Source organism: Nilaparvata lugens, chromosome X, assembly GCF_014356525.2.
Source record: "Nilaparvata lugens isolate BPH chromosome X, ASM1435652v1, whole genome shotgun sequence".
NCBI lineage: Eukaryota > Metazoa > Arthropoda > Insecta > Hemiptera > Delphacidae > Nilaparvata > Nilaparvata lugens.
This window is the reverse complement of record NC_052518.1, coordinates 46,285,484-46,312,886: the sequence shown is the minus strand read 5'-3', so window position 1 is coordinate 46,312,886 and position 27,403 is coordinate 46,285,484. Positions and strand designations below refer to the sequence as shown.

General features: G+C 34.5%; 1 protein-coding gene across 8 annotated transcripts in view; it reads right to left on the bottom strand.

Moving 5' to 3' along the window:
* The window catches only part of LOC111045216 (optomotor-blind protein), a 128,698-nt gene that overhangs the window by 47,753 nt on the left and 53,542 nt on the right, over window positions 1-27,403 (bottom strand). For 5 of the 8 annotated variants that reach the window (XM_022330566.2, XM_039441226.1, XM_039441223.1 and 2 more), the window contains exons 2-3: window positions 17,795-17,908; window positions 11,559-11,712 (exon numbers count right to left, since the gene is read on the bottom strand). In XM_022330566.2, coding sequence (XP_022186258.2) covers window positions 11,559-11,712; window positions 17,795-17,908 — 268 coding nt within the window. Of the gene's footprint in view, window positions 1-11,558; window positions 11,713-17,794; window positions 17,909-17,986; window positions 18,101-27,403 lie in introns of all 8 variants that reach the window. The other 3 variants (XM_022330564.2, XM_039441225.1, XM_039441227.1) reach the window with 1 other exon arrangement.

Below are 27,403 nucleotides of genomic sequence, written 5' to 3'. Positions count from 1 at the left end.
ATTTCAACACGTGGAAAACATTATTAGGCAGGGCACTCTATTGTTGAAAATATTAAAAAAAGATATCAAATTCTTAAAACCCCCAGTTCTTCAACAAAAAGTGTGTTTGAATGTAGGCTATATCAGAAATTATTAAATCATTATCCAAAATTAATTGCTGCTGACATGGCCTGGAATATGATAAACAATACGATAGAGTCTCGATGATTTGACACATTCCATTCAATGCAATATATTGATTCAAACGCGTCTCCTCGGTAAATAGGCATCGCGACCAATTTATGAATTAAATATCTATTGATGAACGAACATCACTTTGAAGGTGGGATGATAATTTAATTTTTTTAAAGACATTGAAGATTGAATTTGAATGTATTCTCCGAACGACGAGTTGAAAAAACATTGCAGGCATTAATATTGTACAAATATTTAAATATTCCTGTTTCACGAGAATATTGACATCATCTCAATATCTAAATAGCATAGCCGCCGTAAACTGAAAATGAGGCTAGAAAGACGTCCTATAAATTGTTGTGGCGGTGTGAAAATAAGCAGCTAGCAGCATCCAGCATCTTGATAATAAAAATATAATACAAGGCGACGACTGCTGCTCAAATCGAGCGATGAGAAAAACAGAAACACCGGCTCCGACTTGTGGCTTTATCGGTTCATCGGAACTGTAAAAGCTTTTCACAGTGCTCATTATGAGAAGCCGCTTGAATTCCTGGCCTGACCAAGCGGTGACATTTGCTCGCCGCCTGCTATCTGTTTTGGGCATTTCAAACGACATTTCTGTTTGCCAACAATTTTTATCAACAACAGCCATCATCTACCTGGCTTTTACGATTACAGACACACATTCTACCCATAAGCCATCTAATCCCTACATATGCTAAGCTCACACAAAACAATATTTCCTTACTTTCTTCTTCTGTCGTCATCCCAATACACTCGTAAATTATAGTCACTTCAATTAAGACATTAGCGTAGAGTGTGACTCAGTTAAACATTTAAAAAACCAAGATAATTTGCTACCTAGTGGTTACATTAGACATCATCACTATCACTACTAACTTACTTTGGTCAAGTTTGAGTTCACAAATTCTTTAAATTCATTAAACTAGAAAATTATAAAGCATAACGTTTCATGAGACCTTCGGAGACCACAATATATGTTATATACATGATTACAGCTCATCATGGGACATATCTACGAAAAGAATAGGTTGAGTATGATTTTGGGATAGTTCCAAGACAATTACTGTCCTAGCCTAGTTCATTTAAAACTTCACTGTTAGTTTATCTTAGCGAACTTTAATTCACCAATTAAACATTTTTTATTTGCAATTCCGTATGAATATTATTACAACACTCATGGTACATGATAAACCGAATTAGAAATTAACAACCTCTACTCATAATAGATTATTGTATTCTCAATCTGATTTTCCAAAGTAATTTCAATCGATTTAACTTGTAGTTTCTGGATAATCATAATTTTTATGAATGGAATATAAATTACTATGTTCCATCTCATTTTCCCATCGTGAAATATCAATTCAAATAATTATTTTAAGTTATTTCTTGTAATTGTAAAATAATTGTGAATAGGAATAAAGAAATTGAATGTGAAGTTAATAATATTTTTCTATAAATAAGGTAATTGATGTAAATATTTCTAGTTTTCTTTCGATTTTAGTTAGATGAATGTTCACCAAAATTTTTTCAATTTGTTGAGAGCTTGATGATGATGATGAAGAAGAAAAGAAGAATGAGGAGGGTTCTCCTTGTGTTTCTTTCCTATGTTGAATTCTCGTGTATTGACCGCCAATTGGATAGAAGTTAACATGCCTGATCGGTGGTTAGGAGATGTTAAGTTAACTTAAACGGATATTTTGTGCAGATTCATTGATCTTCCTTTCAGCTTTCCTCTCTTTTGACGTCAACATTGCAGTCAAAAAGGTTTGTTTTCAGGTACTTGATGACATTATTGATTGGAATATTGATTAATTTACTTTTTTATATTAGTAGATAATTTTGTAATGTGGAAATGCTGAGATGGTTCTAATATTCTTTGAATTATTGAACGAGCCTAGTGACATGTTAGTTTGGAATCAAGGGCTTTGGAGTATGTTCAACGATAACTACGATAAATACTTTGATGAATTTCCAATAAAATGTTAAAGATGCCAAATTTTTCCATTTTTTTATGTTCACAATAAATTAGGGTACCAAAAAATAATTCAAATGTTTGATGATAAATGGTTATTAATTCATCATTATTTCACTTTATAATAATTTATATTCAAATCATTCAAATATATGGTCAAAACACATCCATGCACATAATAAATCAATCCGTAGCATGTTGTATATCAGAGCCATAATTCTCCATTATTATCTTCTCCCAGAATTAACTAAACTTTAAGTAAGTTGAAAATTGCCAATATCCTGAAATTAGTTGACAGCGAGTCTTCCAGCCCGAGGGGATTCTTAATTTATCACGTCCGAGCTAATAGTCTGTTCCAAAAGATTTGTTAGAAACAGTAAAGCAGATTTTCTAGGCAACAGTGAAGCCTATTCATAGGCATGGTGTTTGAGATGACACTTTACACTATGAGACTTGTACTGTTGCCTGCACGAAATAAAAAAACACGGTAAATAGTGAAGGTAACCAATTAATAGCACAAAAATAGAAGGTTTAGTGGCCGAGTTGTGGAGTACTAAAATAAAATAAATTGTCGCCGAAAAGACAAGACACTAATTGGTCTCTAAAAGCTTCTAAAAGTCTCACAGCTAACCACGCGACAACACCTCTTCCCCCCTGCCTTCATCTCATCCATTTTGCCTAAATTAGTTCAATCGTAAAGCTTTAGACCTCTGATGACGTCGATCCAGTTCAGAGGGTTGACTGAGTATACATACTTGAATTAATCGATACCAACTTAAATTGTTTAAGAGAAAAGGCCTGGTATAATCGTCAATACAATGATGAAATTATTACTAAACTTTGGCTGTATGTTTTGGAGGAATGTAGTAATATTAATTCTTGGATCAAGTTGACAATCTTTTTATCAAGAATTTGCAATTAAGATGACTACAGTTTCAAGTTAACTTACACTTTCACATATATGCTTTACAAATATAATTATATTAGATTAAGAAACAACACTATTTTGTTTTTATTTCATTATTGATAAATTGAATCTCTGCCAAAAGTGTTAAATATACTTGATAGTTTATTTTCAGATTCATTGTTTAAGCTCTCCTCTCTCCCGTGTATGTAACACGCTGAATATAAGGCTCATTTTCCTTTTATCTACTTATTTATGATAGCCAATTTATCTATGAAGTATACCCATGAATTACACTGGTAAATTTCAAAAATAAAAAATCTGTCAGCAATGATGTCATATATTCAAAGATTGACAGATCGTGGTAATGATTAGGACGAGCATGATTTATGAGTGGGAGATTGAATAATATAGTAGTCTGAAATAATGTGTTGAGTGTCAAATGATCTATGTATTGCTGACGAAAAAAAATCTATTTATCGCCGGAATGATCGAGGGTGGAAGAACAATTCATTGGGCGCAAGCTTAAATTAATTTAACCAGCAACAAAAACACGATATATCAGCTAATTGATGGTGGTGGTTGATTGGAAGGGGTTACGGGCGGTGGAGTTTTTTTGGGGGGGGGGGTTGGCTGGGAGACGCCTGGCCAAGGAAGGGAGACGATGTTTTGCAGAAGGCTAGTATGGAGCCCTGGTCCTGGGCCGGCGCCTAGACTCACTGGTCAATATTGTCCGCTCGACCAGAATGACGACGACACATCAATGTATCTTCTTGTTGTTACAGGCTTTTATGCTGGTAGCCCCGGACCCCCCCCCCCTACATTACCACCACGCACCATCCATACTGGCCCCAGTTCAATCGAGAATTCTCTTCTGCAGCGCTCAACTGGTATTTGTCTTACAATTGCATGCCATTCTCCAGGCATACAACATACAGCGACTTCCCGTTTCCCAGATGCTCAGATGGGCCTTATTCTATTCACTCTGCCCCCCGACTGAGAAAATGCGCGCGCATTCCCCAAGTCAGTAGATGAAAGTAAAAAAATTGTAGTTTGTCATTTAACCTTTGCGTTGAGGATCACCTCAAATTTATCGAGTTATTGAGAACCATAGTAGGTTATAGAATATTTCGTACTTTCATGGTGTAAAAAATGCAGGTACTTTAACTTGAAGTGCGAAACACAATAAGTTTGAAATTATCAGGTATGTGCCCAGGAGTTCAAAAATTTTCAGATTCTTTGTTATTATGCATTTCATGGTTTATAATTACCAGCTGAACAGATGTACTGCCATGAAACGCTCTATAGATGATTTATGAATTTGAATGTATCTAAAGAAAATGGATGCATAGTATTGATTCTATGCATCCATTTTATTTTTATTGAGAGCCAAACAAAATAATGATTGGCTTGTGCGTGGGATGTGGACCTACGGGGGCGCGACAGTCGAGACCGACGACATTCGAGGACTACGACCGTAGAGGACTGTTTTACAGTCCTCTACGGTCGTAGGCCTCGACTGTCGGGAGTGTACGAAAATTAGAGTGGCCTCAACTGTCGCCTAACGCAGGCGACATTTGAGGCCACTTTTTCAGGAGTCCTCTGCCGTCGCATGTCTCGACTGTCGGGGCTGTACAAAAATTAGAGTGGCCTCAACTGTCGCCTAACGCAGGCGACATTTGAGGCCACTTTTTCAGGAGTCCTCTACCGTCGCTGGCCTCGAATGTCGCTGGTCTTGACTGTCGGGCCTGTACAAAAATTAGAGACTCGTTTGCAGCAGGCGACAGTTGAGGACACATCCTACTGCGATTCCAGACAAAATACATTTTGTAATGATTATAACTTCTGATTTGTTGAAAACCAAATAATGGAAACTTCCTTCTTAAAAAAAGCATATGAACTTTGAAGGTAGATAGGGCTTATCCTTGAAGGATTTTCAGAACGATCATCTTTGTGAAGAATTACAGCTTAATCAGTCAAGTATTTCAAGCGTGATGAGCTCACATAAAACAGACAGAAAGACAGACGCCATCTCGTCTTATAGATGGATAGAAGATAGATAAATTCTCTATTTTTGAAAAGGACATGAAAGAGTATTCCTTCTATGAGCCGGAGTATGGTGGAATAGAGCTGTTAGAAAGATAAGCTGATACTGTATTGAATAGGAACTGAGAACTAAACCAAACATGGATAGTTGAATGAATGAATGATAAAGGAATTTGATGGTGCAATATTCGACTCATGGTTTGGGACTTGACCTGTACTTTTCAAGAAATAGCCAATTCATATTACGTTTCAAGGAATTTTATTATAAGGCAGGTGGACAATGACGATGCTCAGCGCACATCCAGATTCAGAGTTCTGCTTCTTTAGAAAACTGTTATCTGCTGAATGACAACAAAAAGGCGTACGGAATGGAAAAACATAACAGAGAGTCACATGTTAATGTCCATGAATAGAATTGATGAGGTGGAATAACGGTGTTGAATAGTACTGTATTCAATGCAACACATTCTGGGAAATACGTGCTCCAAAATATACAAAGCTTATGTGTTTTAAAGAATTCCCAAACATTTAATATGACAATAGGTTGACATTATTTTCGTTTGTGTTCACATTCATACTTTATTCGTTTATCAAAAATCCTACTTCAAAATGTCAATACCTGAGAGAAACTAACAATCTGGTGATGTTAACCGTTGTGCATTGTATTACCACATAAAGAAATTACAAGTGAGAGACCAAAGTTGCTCTTGACACTTGACACAGTTTACACTTGATGGTGTTTGACCTCGAAGAAAAACACATTAATTCAGTTTTCAATAAGTTATCATCAGTTCAGTTAGTTCAGTTTAAAGTAGCCTAACAATATAACCATGGTTATATAGTCATCGTCAGTTACTTCTAATGGGAGAAGACCGTTTAGGGAAATAATTCCAAAGTAACTGAAAGATTCTTGGAACGATTCTGCAGTATTGGACAACGTCAATAAAAAAACTTGACCCCCTATTCGCGACCCCCTCCCCGCCCCAGAAAAATGGCTTCAAATCTATCGGAAATAGGTGAGAAAGTATGGAATTATGAAATTCAATTAATTTTAAGGTGAAAAATGAGAAAGCATTTCTAATATAATTTTTAGATATATTATTTCCGATTTCGTGGAATTATTACGAAATTTTGATTTTCAGAAAGTTATTGATATCTTTGGTTTTAACTTGAAATATACATACAATTTATGTCAATTGTAAAACACTAGTATTGTTAAATATTATTATTTAATGACTTCAGGTTAGTTACCTTTTCTAATGGGCCTTTCTTCTCGGCAAGATCTTGCACATCTACCGGACGTTTTTCGAATGAACTTTCATTACCATCGCACGCTTCTTGCACAATCTCCACTTATGAGTAATCCACTTTTCCTAAAGAGACTCAATCGATTTGTGCGATAATAATGTTGTGTGCAACCAGTGGCAGATTCTAGGCGGGGGTGGTGGGGGTTGGTCGAGGATTTATATTATCTGAGCTAATGTCACGACGCTCAGGTAACGTTTCTCTTCTCGAAATATGAGCAGACATGTAATGCAGTGTTATGTTTTGTTCACGTTCGTTTCATCTTGTGTGTTTAGTTTATATTTGTTTTATTTTCCATGTTCTGTTTATGTTTGTAATCCTTTTCATATTCATTTATTTTATGGCTTGAGGGAAAGCCAATTTGTCAGAATGACCGAGTGTAGGATATGAGATTGTAGCTATGTTCATTCTATTTCGAGGTATGATGTTATCATCATATGAAAGTAATCATGTGTGATTCATTCCATAAGCTACATCATTAATGAAATAATTAATCAATTTAGTTTTTACGAGGAAAGCTCAATGTATGGATCAAAAAATCGTAAAATGTGAATGTGTGAAATTAATAAAAGTTATTGATTTGTAACAGTATATGGATTTTTTGAATAATATTCAACATCTATAATGTACTGAGAATTTGACATCCAAGTATCAAAAATATATTCACGAGTTTGAAAATTTCGTTTTTTATGAAGAAGCAGCTAAGGTATATTTTCAGTTGTAAAGTTGCAATACTTATTCTCTTCTCGTGAAAAAGTATTTTCAATGTGGAAGGAATAATGGGATATAATATATTATTCAATTGCTGGTAAATCCATACTAATTAAATGATAATTCTTTTGGTGCTGTCTGCCATTCTGGAGAACCTAGCGCAGGCGACAGTTGAGGCCTCTTTTTCAGGAGTCCTCTGTTGTCGCAGGTCTCGACTGTCGGGGCTGCACAAAAATTAGAGTGGCCTCAACTGTCGCCTAACGCAGGCGACATTTGAGGCCACTTTTTCAGGAGTCCTCTATCGTCGCTGGCCTCAAATGTCGCCGGTCTCTACCGTCGCTGGTCTCGACTGTCGCAGGACTCTTCTGTCGTTTGCCTTGTTTGACATCGACCCGGACCTACAGTCCTGTGTGAGCTAGTAATGAATCAACAGAACAAGAATTGGTTCAAGTCCACATTATGGTTTATTAGTCTGTAAATCACTATCAGTTCACAATCACAGGTTATGAACAGCATCATGTTTAGGAGTCAAGTTTATGTAATTTATCATCATTTCACCTGTGAGTGGATTAACCTGCAGATGAATAGGTAAAAAAATGAATTTCCTTCACATCTGGAGAGATGCTCGGTTTCCAACGAGAATACATTTTAATGGAAATCTGGGGACTATTCCATGAGAATGTAGAATGTTCAAAACTGAACTGCTGACTGTAAGATTAGCACACACTAGACAAGCATAGAATGGCGTTTATGTAAATTTTATGGTGCTTGTGTCCATTTTCTACACATATGACATATCATATCCCACTGCTTCTGTCTTACAAGATCATTCCTATGGAATAGACACTATATTCCAAGAATTGCACATGAATGTTCGAACAGTATCAGTAGAAAAATATTGGTCTAGAGATATCAATGAGAAAATTAGTCAATGTAGGAAGACTGAAATAATGATACTGTGTGTGTGTATGTGTGTGGGATGAATAAAATTTGATTAAGATAAGTATTTTCATTTGAGCTTATAGATAAGCATTTTTAGTCGAGTTTTGAATGTATTTCACTCCTGTTTGCAGACAAGATTTTTCTTAAGCAAACAGTATTGTATTCAATGATCTGCAATATCATTTGTGTAACGGATTTTGTAATGTAAGTGATATCATTGGATAAAACTTGATTTGATTTAATTTGATACTTTTATACTTGCGTTCTTGGCGAAGTTTTTATAGTGATGATAATGACCACTACTCTACCACTTCTACAATGGTGAAAAAAAGAAGGAAAAGAAAAAGATAGAGATTGAAGAGAATATAAACACTCTTATAGATAGGTATCAATGTTCAAGAAGGCAAAAATCACATGAGATATGAATCGACAAAAGCGCTACTAAGTCGGTAAGAGTAATGTGGAATCAGTGAAGAGGAAAATGATGGAATTTAGGAGAGGGAATAAGCTGGTGAGGGTCTGAGGGTTACTGAGAGTCTGGTTACAAGAGTTATTGAGAGACATTGGATCTGAGAGGGAAAATTAAAGAGAGAAAGCAGAAGAAAGATTTCCACAAGTATATTAGCTCATTTTGCCAAATCGAATATATTTTGTCGATCTCTTTTGGAAATATCCATCGTCCACAGGCTCAATAAGAAATCTTGGATAGGATCTTAAAAATTATGGGAACTTTGAATATGGCACGTTCAAAATCAACATCATACGATTCCCCTTGTTATTTACAAGACGACGATGAGTCACGAAAAGGTTGTATGGAAAGGTTTAACAATGGAAAAATGTAGGATTGTACAATTGAGACTCAGTAGACCTCCGCGTCAAATAATGAATCAATCGAATGATGAATACAAGATAGAACCAAACGTTCAGAAAACTCGATAGAAGTATTATGTACTCCCACCGATATCCCTAAATCGGAATGAAAATGTTATGAGTTTATTTATTTTATTTATTTATTCATTTATTGTACAATACACTATAATCATAATATAGTTATGATATTGGAGGAAAAACTAGGCTGAGCCTGTACTATTTCTCTCCAAAAATTTTGATAGAATGTTTTTGTAAAAAATTAAATTCTGAACAGAGTACAATGTGTTTATCAAACTAATGAAAGACTCATATTCAACATTTACATGCTCCACATTTAAGGTAGAAGTCAAGAAATACGAATAGTTGCTTATTCTTCTCTCAAACTACAAGGCAAATTGGTTTCTCATAGTTGTTCTGTGCCATGTAGCAATTGCACAATATTATAGATAAGAATATGTACCATTATCTATCTGTTCAATCATTCTTTCTACTTTCAACTGTCGAACATTAATTTAAATAATAAATCATTCGGTATATGATTCGGTACAGAATATTATATAGCATACTATATTATACCAGACATCTTTTTCACGTAATAATAATGTGTAACTACAAAAAAAGGAAGTCGTCAATGTATGATTGAAAAAGTCTGTAGAATTAATATTGTAACTTTGGGAATGTATGAATTGTTTATAGATCCTCCATCCATATTTATTCATAAGTGATACGTATTTTCATTTATTTTATCTATTAGTGATTCATAGTTGGTTTGAAGCGGCAGCGTTGGAACCGGCTATGATTAATAGCTGTTGACCAGTGGCTTATCTGCTCTCTCGATAATTAGTAGACGCCAATGGGTTGGCAAAGGAGTCGCGGGGGCACGGTAATTGGGGGAGGGGGGGTTGGCCAAGGGGGATCAAAGGTAAGCCGCTTTGGCGGCGGCACGGCACGGCCACAGGCAGACAGTCGGACAGCTTGACGACTGGACTCACACGACTCAAGCAGCAATGTGATTCACTGCTTCCTCCCGTCTCCCCCCTCACCATCATCCCTTCCAATCACCCTATTCGAAAAATGCTATGAGTACCTCCACGAAATCAATGCAGTGTAATCCAAGTGGTCTAAAAAATTTAACATGCTACAAATATAGGCGGTTCTTGTAGTGCTCGGAGCATGGCCCCCGGAGAGTCCTTGTGCTCTCCCCCTGAAATTTTTGAAGAAATAAGAGCCTAAAATAAAATTTTAGAGTGATGTGTGGGTAGAAAACCTTATTACTTATGTTTGATTTTTCCTATAACTTGATCTTCAGTCGAAATTCTCCAATTGAGAATTATGAATTTGTTACAAAAAAGTCATATTTATGCAGGTTTTCATGGAATTTTTTTTTAATAAAGATTGTTATTTGCTCATTCATTATACTGTCCTGCAAGACATATATTAAACTACCTACATGATTTCCCTGTACAAGATCAAAACTTTTCAGTTTTAGTATTTTACAGTCATAGCTTATTCTAAGGGAATTGGAAAATCAAATTTGACAGTATCATCCTGTTCACTTTCTTGTTTAAGGCTACTTGTATTTACATCAAAATCAAAAATCAAAGTACTGGATTGTATATGTCGTGAATAATAAAAATATACTTTTATACTTTGAAATAGAATAGTTCGATTTCTATCTACATCATATACTATTGCGGCCTATTGCAGAAGAGCTGTAAATTTTATTAAAGTGACATACAAATATTTTTAAAGAGCAAACTAAAAGATTTCTGGAACCTATACGATAAAGACTTTATACGTAAAGGAGTCATTATAAAATATGTTGAGACTTGGTCCTCCATCCGAAAAAATAACAGCATTCACAAATTGTGTAAAATTGCAACTTCCTCGAATTTCCAATTTGACCACAGAATTGTATGTAGAATTTCAAAACGATATTCCAGTAGTGCTAAAAAAGTTCTAGGATTAAAATTCAATTTTTTTATGAAATTAAAAACATTGCGAATCAACATTGCAAAACATTACATGGTTTTCTTTTGAATATCACTTCTCTTAGTGATGTCGTAATTAGTAAGATATTTATATAAAAATAACGGAGAGAACCTCTTCTTTCTATTGGTGTCTAGATCATTTTCATCCGACCTAGTTTCTTTTAAATTGATGATTTTGTTTGTTAATGTCGAGACATTTTAGCAGGAAACATGACATTTGCCTTATGCTAGAAACTTTCTTGTTTCAAAAGATAAGTGAGTGGTGAAACTGCAGAAATGTATAGTGTGTAAAACTGTTCAAAATGTGATTATTAAGGAGAGAATCACGTGAATTTAAAAAAATATTCTGACGAATTCGTTCCCTTAGAAATGTGCTGAGTCAGCAAGTAAGTGGTAGAAATATCCTTTTTACGAACACTGATAACTCGAAATGAGGATTACGAGGTGTTCATCCACTACATCGATTATTAATTATTATTATCTTACCATCAATCTCTTTCACTCTACTATCAAGTGCGCTCATAATAAGTGTGACAAAAGCTGTTATATTATTTGACTGTAAAATTACAGCAACAATAGAGTAGACTAGTGAATTGATAAAAGTGAAATTGGTACTCACGAATCCGTGCTTATCAGATATGTTGTTGGTGAGTTTGAGCTTGTGGAATGAAACGACTTTCTGCATCCACTGTTCGCCGGTGGAGGGTGAATCCGGGTGGATGTACATCCTCTTCGGCATCTCAGGGTCTGCTTTTCCAGCTACCATCCATCTGCTGCAAAGAAAACACAATCATATCATCCCATTGAGAGTGGCTCCGTTAGACTTCCCTGTCTTGGTAGCAGCTTCAAGAATTTTCCTTTTTAACAATATCCTAGAGCATTTTGGCCTGAGAGCATAGAAGAGCACGGTTTCAGAATTGCGGGAAACTTGAAAGAAACAGTGACCTACGATGTATTAGTGATAGTCGTTGAAGAGAATGAAGAGACTTGCAGGGCTGCTACCAACAGTCATTGCCCAAAAAACTACTCTCTACCTCTCACATGCGCCAGTTAGGGCAAACTTAGGTACAAACCGCATGTAAACTTGGTACAGTAACTGGCATTAGTTTTGCAAAGGTATTTTAATTATTACGAGAAATAAAAAAATATTTGAAAGTATACTTAATCAAGATGAAGGAACAAAGATAAGAATTGCTTGAAATTGTTTAAAAAAATCATTCAGCTTAATCTTGTTTGTATTTTGAACATTGTGATACGTTACATTGATACATTCAATGATACATTGAACATTAAGTGGAGATGTGTTGCAGCAATCTGCATAACCAAGTTACATTACAGCTTCATTTGCTTTCGTTCATCATTCATCAACTCAATACAAGTGTTTATTGAGAAGCGATTGTATTGCTTTCACCGTTCATTATCCTCAACTAATAAGCAGCCATTAAATTCTATTTAAAATGTATATATATATATATATATATATATATATATATATATATATATATTCCCACTAGGCTAATGCATTTTGAATTTTTTCTACTGATTAAGAATCAACGATAAAAACTCAAGAGCTGGGAGAAGTACTTCTAAGGAATGACATCATTTTTAAGGTGGTTTATTAATTTATTCACAGTGTCTCTGCGTTACATGAATGTATCGATAATTCGTGAAATCAATAATTATGAATGATAATGTAAAACCATGAAATTCTGCATAAATAAATTATGTGGATTAGTAGACAAGATTCATGAATTTACACTTGCATAATTTCACTTTTCCACGATCGGGAACTCTAACGGTCATATACCATACTGAAACCTCGATAAAACATTCACAGAATGATATGGCGGGTATTCCTATAGATTACATACACAATCATTTTGCAAAATTTCAATACAACATTTTACTACTAGACCTTAGATTGACATTTTTAACTGAATTATAAAACTATTATTATATATTTTAAAAAAATCTGCAATAGTCGCTATTTCTGATGAACAATTTTGTAACTATGGCAATCCTGACATAAAGTACCTACTGCCTACTGCCTACACTTATGCATAGCGAGCGGTAAAATAAAAACCGTACTGCGCATGCGTAGCGATTTAAAATCAGCTATTTTACGATGAGTTTTCAGTACGTAAAGAAGTGTCTCACGAGCAATTGTAGGAAATAGTATATTTCGCACCTAGGGCCGAAAATGAGACTTTTCCGGCTCGAAATCGGTTTTCAAGTCCGAGGCCGTAGGCGGAGGACTAGAAAAGATTGAGAACCGGAAAAACATTTTTGCCCATGGTGCGAACGCTATTTTTCGCCACACAGAAAAATAAACAATATAAATGTATAAATATGTATATATGAGAATAATTGTTCATTAAGCACTTCCGAAAGCTAAAGTGGAAGGTCATAGCTCTAGCAAATCTGAGGTGATCTGAAGTGTCCAAGTATTTTTATTTTTTATTCTGATTTGTCTGAATAACCTGAAAGATTATGTTCAATCATGTGGGAGGTTGAGTGTATACTTTTTTACTTTTTCAAATGACAATAAGATGATTTTATTATAAATAATGTTCTAATTATTGAATAATAAACACAAATAATGAAAATTTTTTTGATCAGCTGTTTTAGCACAATTGAAATTCGGCCAATCTGATTGTCAACGTCAACAATGCTTGTTGTCATCGACTTAGGAAGTTTAGGTTAGAAGTTCTATCTTACTCTGAAAATCGAATTTGAATATTTATAATATACAGGATGATTCATAATTATGGTAAAATAATTCAATACGTGACAGTAGAGGTAAAAATAAGAAAAAAGTTCATATAAACATATATCCATAAACGCTTCATTAGCGAGCTATACAGAGTGAAAGATTTCGCCCGGAATTCAGTTCCTCTGGTGAAATACACCGATGCCTTATTGTTTGGCGACTAGTTTTTGAGAAACTTATGCTGGATTCATATGGAAAAATATCTGAAAAATTGAATAAAACTAGTCTGGAAGCTGTAGTGTGAGTAGTTTTTGAGAATAAAGTTGAAATATGCAAAAAAATCTAAGTAGAAAAACACAGACTTCTACGTTTGATGCCCAATAACTTTCTTTAATGACCAGTAAACAAATAATTCCTCGCAATAAAAATTGTAGAGAATTCAATTCTGAAAAGATTGATGTAAGCTGTATGAACTAAATTCAAATAAAAGTTGGATGAAATGTATTCTTATGTAGTACATTACACCACAAAAATTTGCTGTTTTATGAGGAGAGAACTAATAACTCATAAGTTGTAGCTGATTGCAAATAAAATATTCGGTTTTTTATGAAAAGTTTTTTTTTATATGAAAGTAGCATATCTAAATGACATTAAACTTATACCAAAAGACTAGTAGATCATGCCATTAAGCCTGGGAGGAAGCTCGAACAGAAGTAGATGATCTCCTATGATTCCTGCCCAAATGTTTACTGAAAACTGATGTTGTGGAAGATTAGGATTGATGGCATGAGGATTCTCAGCTGCCCAAATATGTTGGTTGTGGACGTTAACGATAGCTGTTCTTGTAAAGTGTGCCTCGTCGGTAAATAAAACGGTTGTTAAAAAGTTTGGGTAAACAAGTTTTACTAAAAACCATCGGCAAATACCAGCACGGGGAATATAGTCTCGTGGAAATAGAGTATGAACTTTCTGGAGGTGGTATGGATATAATTGTTGCTATTTTAGTATCCTCCAAATGATAGATTGATTGACATTAAACTGCACTGACAGTTCTCTCGTGCTCTTCTCTGGATGTTCATAAAAATCATTAAGAACTTGTTAATCTAACTCAACAGTAATAGTAGATCGGGGTCTGCCTGCATAAATGTGCTCTTTGGATATCAAAGAATCTGTTTCAGACAGACTTTGATGAATAGTGGCAAAAAACCTTGAACTTGAACATACTCGGTTAGGAAAGTTCTCTTGATACAAACGTCTTGCTTCAGTACTATTACAGTAGTGTCCCATTCCATACATTAAATGCATGTCAGCTAATTCGGAGTATGAATAATGTCTAAGATTACCTGCCATTTTTTGAAAACTTAACACTTAACACAAAAGCGAAGAATTTACAAATAACTGGTTAATAGATCAAACAAAAAACACAGAGCGGTTACAGTAGGCCTAACTTACAGTTTGTTTTTTTTTGTTCAACAGTGAGCTAAAATATTTCTGAAAATAATTTTCAGCTTACAATTTCTTTTAAATATTTTCTTATTTGAAACATAATAAATCAGCTGTTTTGGAACAGCTGTTATTGAAATCCATGTTTTATTTGCAATCAGCTACAAACTATGAGTTATTAGTTCTCTCCTCATAAAACAGCAAATTTTTGTGGTGTAATGTACTACATAAGAATACATTTCATCCAACTTTTATTTGAATTTAGTTTACACAGCTTACATCATTCTTTTCAGAATTGAATTCTCTACAATTTTTATTGCGAGGAATTATTTGTTTACTGGTCATTAAAGAAAGTTATTGGGCATCAAACGTAGGAGTCTGTGTTTTTCTACTTAGATTTTTTGCATATTTCAACTTTTTTCTCAAAAACTACTCACACTACAGCTTCCAGACTAGTTTTATTCAATTTTTCAGATATTTTTCCATATGAATCCAGCATAAGTTTCTCAAAAACTAGTCGCCAAACAATTAAGCATCGGTGTATTTCACCAGAGGAACTGAATTCCGGGCGAAATCTTTCACTCTGTATAGCTCGCTAATGAAGCGTTTATGGATATATGTTTATATGAACTTTTTTCTTATTTTTACCTCTACTGTCACGAATTATGTCATGAATTACCTCTAATGTCATGAATTAAAAATTCATATGCAATTATTTATTGATTGGTATTTTTACAAAGTAAGTAGTTTGTACTAACCTACATCACATGACCTTATTTTGATTTGATAAGCATACTCTTGAGCCTCTTTTGTGCATTATCTCATGAAAAAAGGTTCCGCCACTTGTTTTTGAGTCAATTGGCAGTTTAGCATTGAATCTAGTCTAAGCAATCTTCACTCACTCTTTGCAAATGAATAAAAAGGGAGACTTCTCAAGGGACTTATCCTAGTTTTTAGAACATATAATATTTTTCCGAAAAGGTAATTTTGGCCAAAATTAGAGTTAGGCGATAGACACCCTTAGCCGATGACGTAATTAATCTCTTAACCTTCAGATTTCTCCAACAGTCTTGGATCAAACACCATTTAGTGGTTTATAACGTGATCTTTCCATCTATGAACGATTTTCAAGAATCAACTAATATTTGAAAAAGTCTCTTTCTCCTGAGGATGCTCTTCATGCTCCAGTGGATTTCACAAATGAGCTCTAGGCTTGTACCTGATGAGACAGGAGATGTTGAGAGATGAGGACTTAAAGCAGCTGAGGTGGACGTGAAATTTTCGAGCTCAAAATTTAAGTGGTTTTATTCTTTTTTTTGTGAATTTGTTGTTTGTTCCATGTTTTTACGAAAGTAAGATTTAAAATTGTTTGTTTTATTCTACTCTGTATTCTCAGATTATGATTTGGTGTAGAAAATTGAAATGGACATAACCTATGTATAATATTTGGACAATTTGAAACTAAATCAGGAAATTGAAGTAGTTTTGGACAATAGCCTGTTTTTCTTCTCCGATCATTGTAGTGTTTGTGGTAACCTAATAAATAAATAAAGCTTTAAGTATACTCTAGTAACGAACGCTCTAATTGTTTGCTGGGAATCAATGTTGTTTTTTACCTACGTTTTACATGAAGAATCGTCAATATCAACGACACTCAAACTCATTCCACATCATTATCGAAGTATTACGTTTCAAATCGAATTAAATTCATCTACCAAAAGTTTCAATACAAATAGACAGAAATTCGTAACGTCACGCATCCTCTCCATAGTAACAGACGTTTGCGGAAGTCGCAGTCGCAAAGCCCACTTGAATCAGTTTCTTGTTATTCAACAATCGGATGGATACATGCAGTCAACATACAAATCTACTAAGCTACTCAATTTCATAGGAAAGTGAGCAGTCGACTCGAAAAATCTGTAGAGCAGCATATCGTCCATGTGAAATGAGCTTTAGAGTGTATTTACTTTATCTATCACGAATTCATAAAAAGTAGCAAATAAATCTGAAACTAAGTGCATAAAAATGATTCATTGCATCCATCATTCAAAATTAAAAAGATGGTTAAACTAATCTATGAATATTTTTGAATAATTGTCAAATTTCAAAACAGATCACAATTCTAATATACAGCAATTATTGTAAAAAATAATTCATAAGTTGATGGAGGGTTGAAGAGCATGCGTGATTATTGGGTTAATAAGATCCTCCACTCACCGTACAACTTATTAAAAACTTGAATCGTCAACCAATATCCAATGCAGACTATAGGCATTGGGATGAGGTAGATACATTCATCCAAAAATTTACACATTTGATCTGAAATAATCACAGTAATGTCTCTTCAATATTAAAATAAGATTTGAAGGCGTGATATTGTAGACAAAGTAATGTGATATTGTGATTTCACAAGTTAATATTGATCACAGATTATTAAAAAAATAATTACATGTTTGAAGCTGATGTATTAGCGTGAATGCCAATTTGAAGAATTGGTTCTTATTTCTCGAGTTTTTTACATATTTCATATTTAATTCTTATAATTATTGTAATCATGAATACAGAAGAAATAATAAACAATAAGAAAAGCCAGAGACATGCATTTGGTTGACGATTAGAGTTTTTGTTTGGACGGACATGCAGTAGAGGAGTGCAGCACGCAAAAAGGCCAAATAGAAGCGTGTGGCGTTGTGGGTGTATACCTGTTATGGAACTTGTACCGGCAGTCGTCAGCTGCAACGATGTCCATAAGCAGGATGTATTTGGCCTTTTTGTCAAGCCCCATAACCCGCACTTTGTAGGCGGGAAACATGCGCCTAGGAACAAAACAAACAAGAACCAAACTAAAATGAGGTGAACGCTACTGAAATAAGGTGACAGCAAATGTTAACTACCTGTTATGAAACTTGTATCTGTAGTCATCGGATGCTACAATGTCCAACAGAAGAATGTATTTCGCTTTAGCATCCAAACCAGATACGCGAAACTTCATCTGAGGAAACATTTGCCTGTGGAAAAGAAACACTTGACTAGAGACTAGAGGCCACTCAACGCAACGCAACGCAACTTTTATCCAATTATTACACTTACATACTATTCATTCATCATAATATGTGCCAATTACAATGATACATGGTCTTTTCACAAGTATAGCAATAATGGTAAATCTCAACTTCTTCAACTCATTTTAAAAAGGCAGAACATGTGTATAGAGCTTTATTATTATACAATGACTATTAATTTAATTTATTCATATCCAACCTATTCAATTTTAAACTATATTCAAACCACGTTCAAACATGTTAAACGTAGTAAGAAGTTCATGTCCAAGCTATCAAAAATGTTAGCTACAGTTCAAAGCCAGGTCATCAAATGATTGAGTCATTCAATTGCTATTTGAACGATTTGTAGAAGCCTTTGGATGTTATTGACAGGAGCCAATTTTGATTTGCTCAATTATTGGAGTTATTTTTTGAATCAGAATCAATCATTAATATTAATAGAAGACTCCACTTTTACTGTTCCTACATCAATCATTCATAATAGATTATATTGATTATTGTTGAATTAATCGTGACATTTTGAACTTCAGGATTCATTCCCTTTAGATTGCTTGAAAGTAGAACTCTGAACGCAGTAGGTTAAAACAACTGTCGTTAAATGCCATTGATGCCATTGCCATTGTTTTGTCTAGTAGTCAGTATTGCCTAGTTTGAGGCCTGTAGGCTACTGAGCTGATCAAATGAGTCATGGCTTGTACCCTACTAGACAAAGTATTATAATAATACTGGTTTTATTGAGGTAAAAGGACCCTCACCTTAAACTCGTGTCACCCCTCATATAATACCCCTGCATAACCACCCTGCATAACCACCGAAACCCGCCTGTCCCCCAACCCCAACCCCTACTCACACCAGTAGACTATCTCGTTGATGGCATCAATATAATGATGATCAATGATCTACCATCAACATAATAGTGTGATATCGGTTTAGTCTAGAAATATAATAGGTCTCTTATCAGATGAGCCATGTACTGGGGCCTGATGGCAAGACAGTAATTGTCTTTTAAAAAGGAATTTTATTGCTTTCATGCCAGCTTAGCCTGAGCGAGTGAGCACGTTGAGATACATCAATCAACCCTAGTGATTGTTGCAGTACACAAGTCCACTGTAATTCGAATTCTCATTTTTTCACCAAAATAACAAACTGTATATGTAATAAAAAGAAAAAATTTGTTAGCATTCGAAATCCTTCACAGCAGGATAAAATAACAATAGCAATAACAGGAAATTAGCAAAAAATTGGTAACAAAAAATATAATAACTCTTGCAAAAACTAAATAATTCACAGATGACATTCAAAAGTTTCTCATTCGTTTGGGGTAACATACAGTTGATGATAACAACAAAATCGCAGTAACTATGTACATGAAGCCCATCTGTAAACGGATACGAACTCAAACTGGAAATATAGCATTTTACACAAATACAAGCTTATTCAGGAGCCATCTGATTAGTAAAATGAAATTATACTTCATCTTGGTACGCCCTGTCGTGACCTATGGCTCAGAGACTTGGACAATGATAGAAAAGGATAAGAACAAACTCCATATATTTGAAAGAAGAGTACTCCGGAAAAGTAATGGCCCAGACAGAACATGGTTCGATTTATAAAAGCTCAAAGAATCAGGTGGTTGAGTGATGTGGAGAGGATGACTGCGAGCAGAATCCCTTAAATTGAGATGCGGCTAAAACTCTACAATAGGAGAAAAAGAGGGAGATCCATAAAAAGATGGCTGGATGAGGTGAATAATGTTATGAGTTTTTTTTTAAGTGAGTGGATGGAGAGGCATAGTCAACGATGGAGATGCGTGGAGGTTGATAGTTGTAGATGCCAATGTTCATCATGAGCTGTAGCGCCATACAAAAAAAGATCATATGAAGTTTGGCAAATAATATGTTAATACAACAACTTGTACAATATTGACATGATGAAGAAATATTGGAAACATATCTAAATTACATAACGCTGAATTTCACAGTTCTAATATCCCCTCATTTACGACGGTTCGCTCATACTGGTTAATGCCAATGCTTTCCTTACATAAAATAATTATTAATTATCTATAATGTAAATATTGTAGGATGAATTCTTATTGGTATGTGTCTGATCAATTACAATAGCAAAATGAGTGTGCAAAATAAGCGTGTTTTTCCTAATAGCATCCTACTACACTCAAATTATGTGAACAAGTAGAAATTTCATACGTAAAACCTTGGATATAACCACCTCGATTAAAAATATCATCCAATTTGAAAAAATGTGCTTTACAAGGCTCGAAAGTATAATCTAGTTTTGAAAATTCTCCATGACTATTCAAATTATTATTTGAATACTAATTGGGCGTCGTTGAAGTGATTCTATTACGAAGAAGTCTCTCCATTCTTTTCATTTTCACCACATTGAAACGAGATGTCTATAGGCCTAGTTATTTGAGAAAATACAACAGAAGTTTGGAGAGAGATGGAAGGATTGACATCAAGAGCAGTGTGCTTGCTTTGATCGTAGTATAATATTTGGGCACTGATGCTGTTGACATCATTATATCAATCTTAATAAGCGCAAGCAATTTATTGAGATTCAAGCGAGAGAGTGGAGAGTCCGACCTCAAGCTAATTAGTAATTAATTTGACGGACGAGGCACTGCCAATCAATTGGAAGCACAATTAATTCTGTTGGGATTTTTGTCGTCGTAGTAATCCTTTTTTAGGGTTCTCAGAGCAGAGCGGGGCATAAAAAGCATGAGGCCGCGCAGTGGGGTGGACATCGACAACATAACACTCATCCTATTGTAACTATTAAATATGGCCGCCACCGCTTGGCGGGGGGAAGGGGAGCGTAGATAGGTGAATGGGCGTGCGAAAGTGCATTGCACATTGTGGGGTGACTGCCACAGCAAGCAAGCAAGCAGCCATTTTGGCACAAATACATCTCCTTGTGAGGGCTCCCCTCACCCCTTGCCCATGTGGGGCGCCCCCTCAACCTCATCAATCACTTTCAATCAGACGGATCTCCTCAATCCTCATTCAACTAACCTGTGTAGCAGAGATGTTGCCACACATCAATAAGACAGCATCCATTCGAATATCTTCTGCTATCCACAAAGAACATTATGAATTATATCAATTCCCCTTTCCCCATGACTATAATAATATAATAATCAAACTGCATGAGAAAAAGAGCTTTTTCTCCAGAAGGAATGTTTGTCGAGGCTTCCATGTTATATTAGTATGTTAAGATTTCTCAGTTATCTATGACATACTTGGTTACCTGCATCCAAATTGGTTACTTACTGATTATGTTATGGTTTTTTGGAAACTAGCTTTTATCTTTTTCTACAGTGGATAATGTCCGTATAAACTTTTCATTTCATCTTAGGTAATGGTCAAACAATGTCAGGAGCAAACAACGATTTACTTCGTGGGTATCGAGCCAACTACTCTGCCGGCAGGAGCTAATCAAAGGTTGAAAGCAGTTTATCCAACTGAACAATCAGAGGTTTGATTTTTTGAGTTTTTGATTTTTTTTCCACGAATGAAAGTAGTTAGACTTTTGAACCATCAACTTTCACTAAGAAAGATTTCGGAGTGACATGCAGACAGTAATTTGGTTTTCTGCATGCAAAATCATCGTTATGTGCAGAACAATGTAGGAGTTTTTGAATTGATCTGCGAAACAATATAAATTAATCCTATCTGGTCATCACTGTGAAGCAGGAACTGGAGAACTTGCAACAGATTTAGTAATAAAATAAGATAATAAAACTAAAGAGTTTTCATTACAATGACCTACATAAAAGATTCACTGCAGGAATTATAATGGAATTATTAATTACTATTGTGATAGTCACAGAGAAGAAAAGATTGTGTGTGTGAAAGAGAGAGAGAGACAGACAGACATACACAGAGAAATGTTGATAATGTGAAATGATGAATTTAATTGAAAAAAAACTAAAGGAAATAAATCGTTTTACCATTTGTTCCATGAAAGATCATGATAACAATTTAGTATCCATCCCCTAATACAAAATGCACACGAGAACGAGAACAGGAATCAACTGATGACTTACTGGAGTCTATTTTCACCGAAACCTACAGAGCCTATGAAATAAGAAGCGACTTCGACCGTTATAAAGTTGTCTATTACAGTATTAAAGAGTAGATAAGAGAAATAAATTAAATTGAAAAATTAGAAATGGAAATTAGATGAATGTGTAAATGAATGATGTCAGTAGGAAATCTGAAAAAAGCTATGTTGCAGTTTTCTCTCACACATTTTTGGAATTAATAAAAATATGTCGAAATATTTTCCGTCCCTCAAAAATAGGGGCCTCCCACTCTTTTCGCTGCAAGTTATCGAAGCAGATATAATCACTGTAGATGCAATAGGATAGCTTTATCAAATTTTTGCAGCTTGTGCAAAAGTGACACTCTGATTTCATGAATGATCAAAAGCAGGGTTCTTGACTCGAGAAGGCTTTCTGCTTTCTGCTTTGCTGAGGAGAGACCATGTTTCAAAGCAGTGTTTCCAACTTCTCCCTTTCTTCAGTTGGGGTTCTGAAATCGGTTCTACTTCAAAAGAATCAAAACTTATTAAAAGACTTTTAGCTTATCCTTATGAACAGGAAATTCTCAGAAAGATTACATGTGATGATTTAACGCAACCTAGCAATGGAAGAGGGTGGTGATATATATTGAACATAATGAAATTAATTTATGATTCCAATTCATTCAGAGTATGTATTTTGTCATATTATATTTTTTTGGTTCATTTTCCAATAACAAATATAATCCATAAAATTATAGTCATGAAAGTAAGAATAGGAAAATTCCACGACATGAAGATAAGATTATAAGATGCATATCGATGGTAAAACAAGATGATGATCATGATCATAACATAATAAAGGCCTAGGGACCTAGCAATAATGTGATGTACTATATGAATCGGTGGAGCTTTAACTAATATATTTCTATTTTGAGAGAAATACAAATAGATATCCTTCTTCATCAACTCTTAAGCGTGAAGAGAAAAGATCTCAAACGAAATATTGTTCAAATAATTGAACATTTCCCAATTAAATGGTAACAAAGATATATTTTTTTAGTGGAAAAATTCAAGATAATTTATAGTTACAACATTCATCTCTTCTACAGTGAGGTTCTACTCAATCGAAAATTGATTTTGTTCCTCATCAAATATAAACGTAATTCTTATTTCTATTCACTAATGAGTCACAATAATGACTTACATTGATTGAATAGGCTTTCATAGTCATTGTAGCCACAATCAGATAGTAGCACGACTGATAGTACCTTTGTTGCCTAGGTAGCAAATTGTGACCAAACAATATCAAATGAAAATTCCTTGTTAAATATAAACAGAGTAGGCTTATTCAACTCTTTTTCCGATCATTATAAAATTTAAATTCAAAGATTTGATATCTCTCACATTTAAACATATAACAAATAATGTTACACATATTATGTGTGAGCATTTATAGTTAGTTATATGAATATTGAAGTATTTCCTGATGTGATTATTTATCAGTAAGCTATAAAAGTAGACACGAGTTGAGAATGCTGGACTTGATGTGCATTTGAAAGTCAACCTTTGATCAGAGCCTGCGCCCATTTAGCCCAAATAGCATCATTGCCGAGCAATATTGAATTTTTATTGGGTCGATAGCTAGAAAAAGGCCATCAGGGCCACAGACCATATTAGACTGATTGCTGTCGCTTTATCAACTTCTGATTATAAGCTCATCTATTTATGTGTTATGTAATTCGTACCAACTCGAAACCTTTTTACTTTTCAGTAAATATGAATCGATCGGCACCATACGAGGCTTGCCCCATCAGAGTAAATCATGAATATCGTAGCTCCACTAAAACTTGATTCAATGATCAGCTGATCTACAAGTATTTATAAATACATTGAAGACTTAGTTATTCATATTTTAGGTCTGTTAGATATAATGAAGCTGTTCAAGTACAGTGCATCAGTAACTTGATTAAAAAGTACTAAATTATCTTCAATTGTTTGATATTCTTACTTGAGTTATGATGAAGAAATGTTTTTACACAATTTGTAGGTTGTACGCTATATATATATATATATATATATATATATATATCCTTCATTGATAGCGGAAATGGACTGAAGGGAACGTTTCTTCATATACTCTCCCAATAAAAACAGAGTGCAATAATATGATCTTCAGCTGTTACGGATTTTATCTTTGTTGAATGAGTATTGAAAGGTAGATCGATTTCATTCGGAGATTATGTTGCTTACTCTTTTAGTTGATGATCGATTCGATAGGATGAATGAAGTTGCAACATATGTTCAGCGAGTAATATTAAAAAAAATTAAGTTTATCTAACACGACAGTCAGAAGCGTGGTTTTCTGGCTTAGCGTTCTTTGAAATTTAGTAATTGGAAGCTCACCGTTTTCATGACAGTTTGAGGCATTTTAATGATTATTACTAATTCTGTAGTAATAGTATAAATGAGCGAAGCGAATTTTATGGTTCAAGTCAATCGGCATTTGTCTGTTTGTTTGTACCGCAGTTGCAGTCGCAGTTATGAACCGATTTGGATAGAATTTGGTATACAAGTACTTTGAAACAAGTTGCAGAAACGTATGTATTTAAATTTTTTTAATTCATCCCCGTTTCAAGGCGACCCTTTATTCGGAAATTTTACCCTAAAGATCAATCTAACTTTTCAATACTTTATCGGATCAGGTTCAAATTGGGCTCATTCTTCTCAGCGCTTCAAAGCGGTATTATTTCTGGTATCACATGTACAAATTTTTTCAATTTTTGTAATTAGAATTTTTTCTCCAAGTTCCAATTCAAGTTTCAGATTTTTATCTTTTCAACTGTGCTTCCGAGCTCACAAGTGTAGAGGACCTTTATTCTTCAGCGCTCCAAGGTGATCTTATTTCATATATCAGATGTTGAAAATTTCAAAAAATTTAGAATTCGATAATTTGTTCCCCCCAGTCAAAAATTTCAAGTTTATTTTCTAAGATTTCTTATCTCTTTAACCGTGCATCCTAGCTCAAAAGTGTAGGATACTTTTATTTTCCAGCGTTCCAAGGCGGTCTTATTTCATACATCACATGTTGAAATTTTTGATTTTTTTATAATTCGATAATTCTTTCAGTCCCAAATTTAGTTTCATTTTTTCATCTCTTCAACCGTGCATCCTAGCTCAAAAGTGTATAGAGCTTCTATTTCTCAGCTTCTTCCACCGATCCTATTGCATATATCATCATACTCTAAGTGTGTGAGTAGTGATGTTAGTGAGTGTAGCGAGTTCCACTGTTCTCCGAACTACTAGTAGTCAAATTGACAATTATGGCAAATTTCAAAATATAATTTTGTATAAACTGTCACGCTTATATATTTGATTTGTGTCAGGAAATGTATGCATCTGAGTGTCTCGTCCAATGATATAATTCGCACATATTTGCTAACAACTTTCACCTTTGTATGTTTTTGCTACAGTCGATACCTATAAACAAACAAAAATACACTTATTTACAAATTTATAGTGAGTAATGAATATTACTTCATTAGAGACTGGTCTGATTAATATATTGACATGAGTGGCGAAATTCAAGTACTAACGGAGCGTGTGGAATTACAATGTGTTTGAGGCAAACACTAGGACCTTTTTGAAAAGTTGGGCTATGGATGAAAGAAGGGCTATCACAGATCACAGATGCAGCTAGCGATGTTTTTTTATGGCTACACTCTTTAGAGTTTTTGCTGTTGCCGCCTCAACTAAGCCTGGCTGCTCAGTGCTCATCCCTTATCTTCTCTTACAACGAATATTATGTTGAAACACTGCTGGTCTTTGACACCAGCAGCTATAAACTGGTTTTCGCTTGCCTGCATGTGAAGAGGATCGATGTCTCTTTTGTTGTCATCCGTCTCCCTTTTCTTCTTCTCTTCCTTCATCGTTCATCCAACACAGGCAGCTGCCTCACCAGACTGCCAACATGCGCGACACAATCATCGATGAAAAACTCATAAAACATCACTTCTACAACGTTCCAAATTTTTTAAATAATTACGGATACGTTACTCCCATTATCATGTAACTAGCAAATATCCTGTCTACTGAGGATGTTATCTTTGATAAACCTCTATCCCGCGAGTTATATCTTTAAATTCAAAAGCTTATAGGCTTCAACTAATTCTATACTGTATTGAAAAATATATTTCTTCAGTGGACTGTATTGAAAAATATATTTCTAAATGGAGGTAGAATGATGAGGTTGACAACTTTCAGTTCTGTTGTTTTAACATTTTTTCTTCAAATCACTTTCAAACAGTTCATGTAGTACCTACTATTTTGTTTGAGACACTTCTGGCGCTATCATAGTTTCACAACTATTCTGTTCCACACTCCTATCTCTTGCAGTCGTTAACCATATCTATAATAAAATAAAGAGTTGGGATAGGAAAATTATGTTTGACGCATCATCACGTCTGAACTACTGGACTAATTAACTTGAAATTTTGCATATAGGCTACATTCTTAATTAACCAAGAATGGTTATAGGCCTATTTTCAATTCTTCAAAATTTCATTACGTCAAGTTTTCAGATTATCAAGTTTGAAAATAGATCCTTGCGAAGCACGGGTTCCTGCTGGTTGAATAACATTATTCGATGCTGTTCCCATGACTATCCGAGCTTCACTTCTGACTTTTCTCTCAAAATCACATTTTTTTTCATTACAACACTATGTTGATTGTCGAGGAGGATTTCTATTGATTTATGGGTAAGGTCATGTTGTATGGCCTATGAAATCATTGAGAATAATTCAAGGTCATTGAAAGAGAAAAAGATGAGTATATTGTCTATTGCTGGTGACGTATGTTCTGTTCTTCATTCAATGCAAATAGATTAAGTGAGACGATAACGTGCAAGTGAATAGAAATAAGATAGAATCTAACTCTTTCGAATAAGAACTTGTAGCTGGAAAAATAATGAATTGAATTTGAGATTTTCTTTTAATTTTGGAACAATTTTCAAAATGTCATTCACGTTTCCATGCTTGAGTCATCTTTCAGATGAGAACACTTGATTGAATTGGAATGAAATTCAACTCATCGTTGTCCAGATCAGTGGAGTGCATTATTTAATTAATGGAAAACTGGTTTCCTATGAACTCATTTGAATTAAATAACTTTTCAAGATTATGTTTTCTGAGATGGTATTATTGTGGC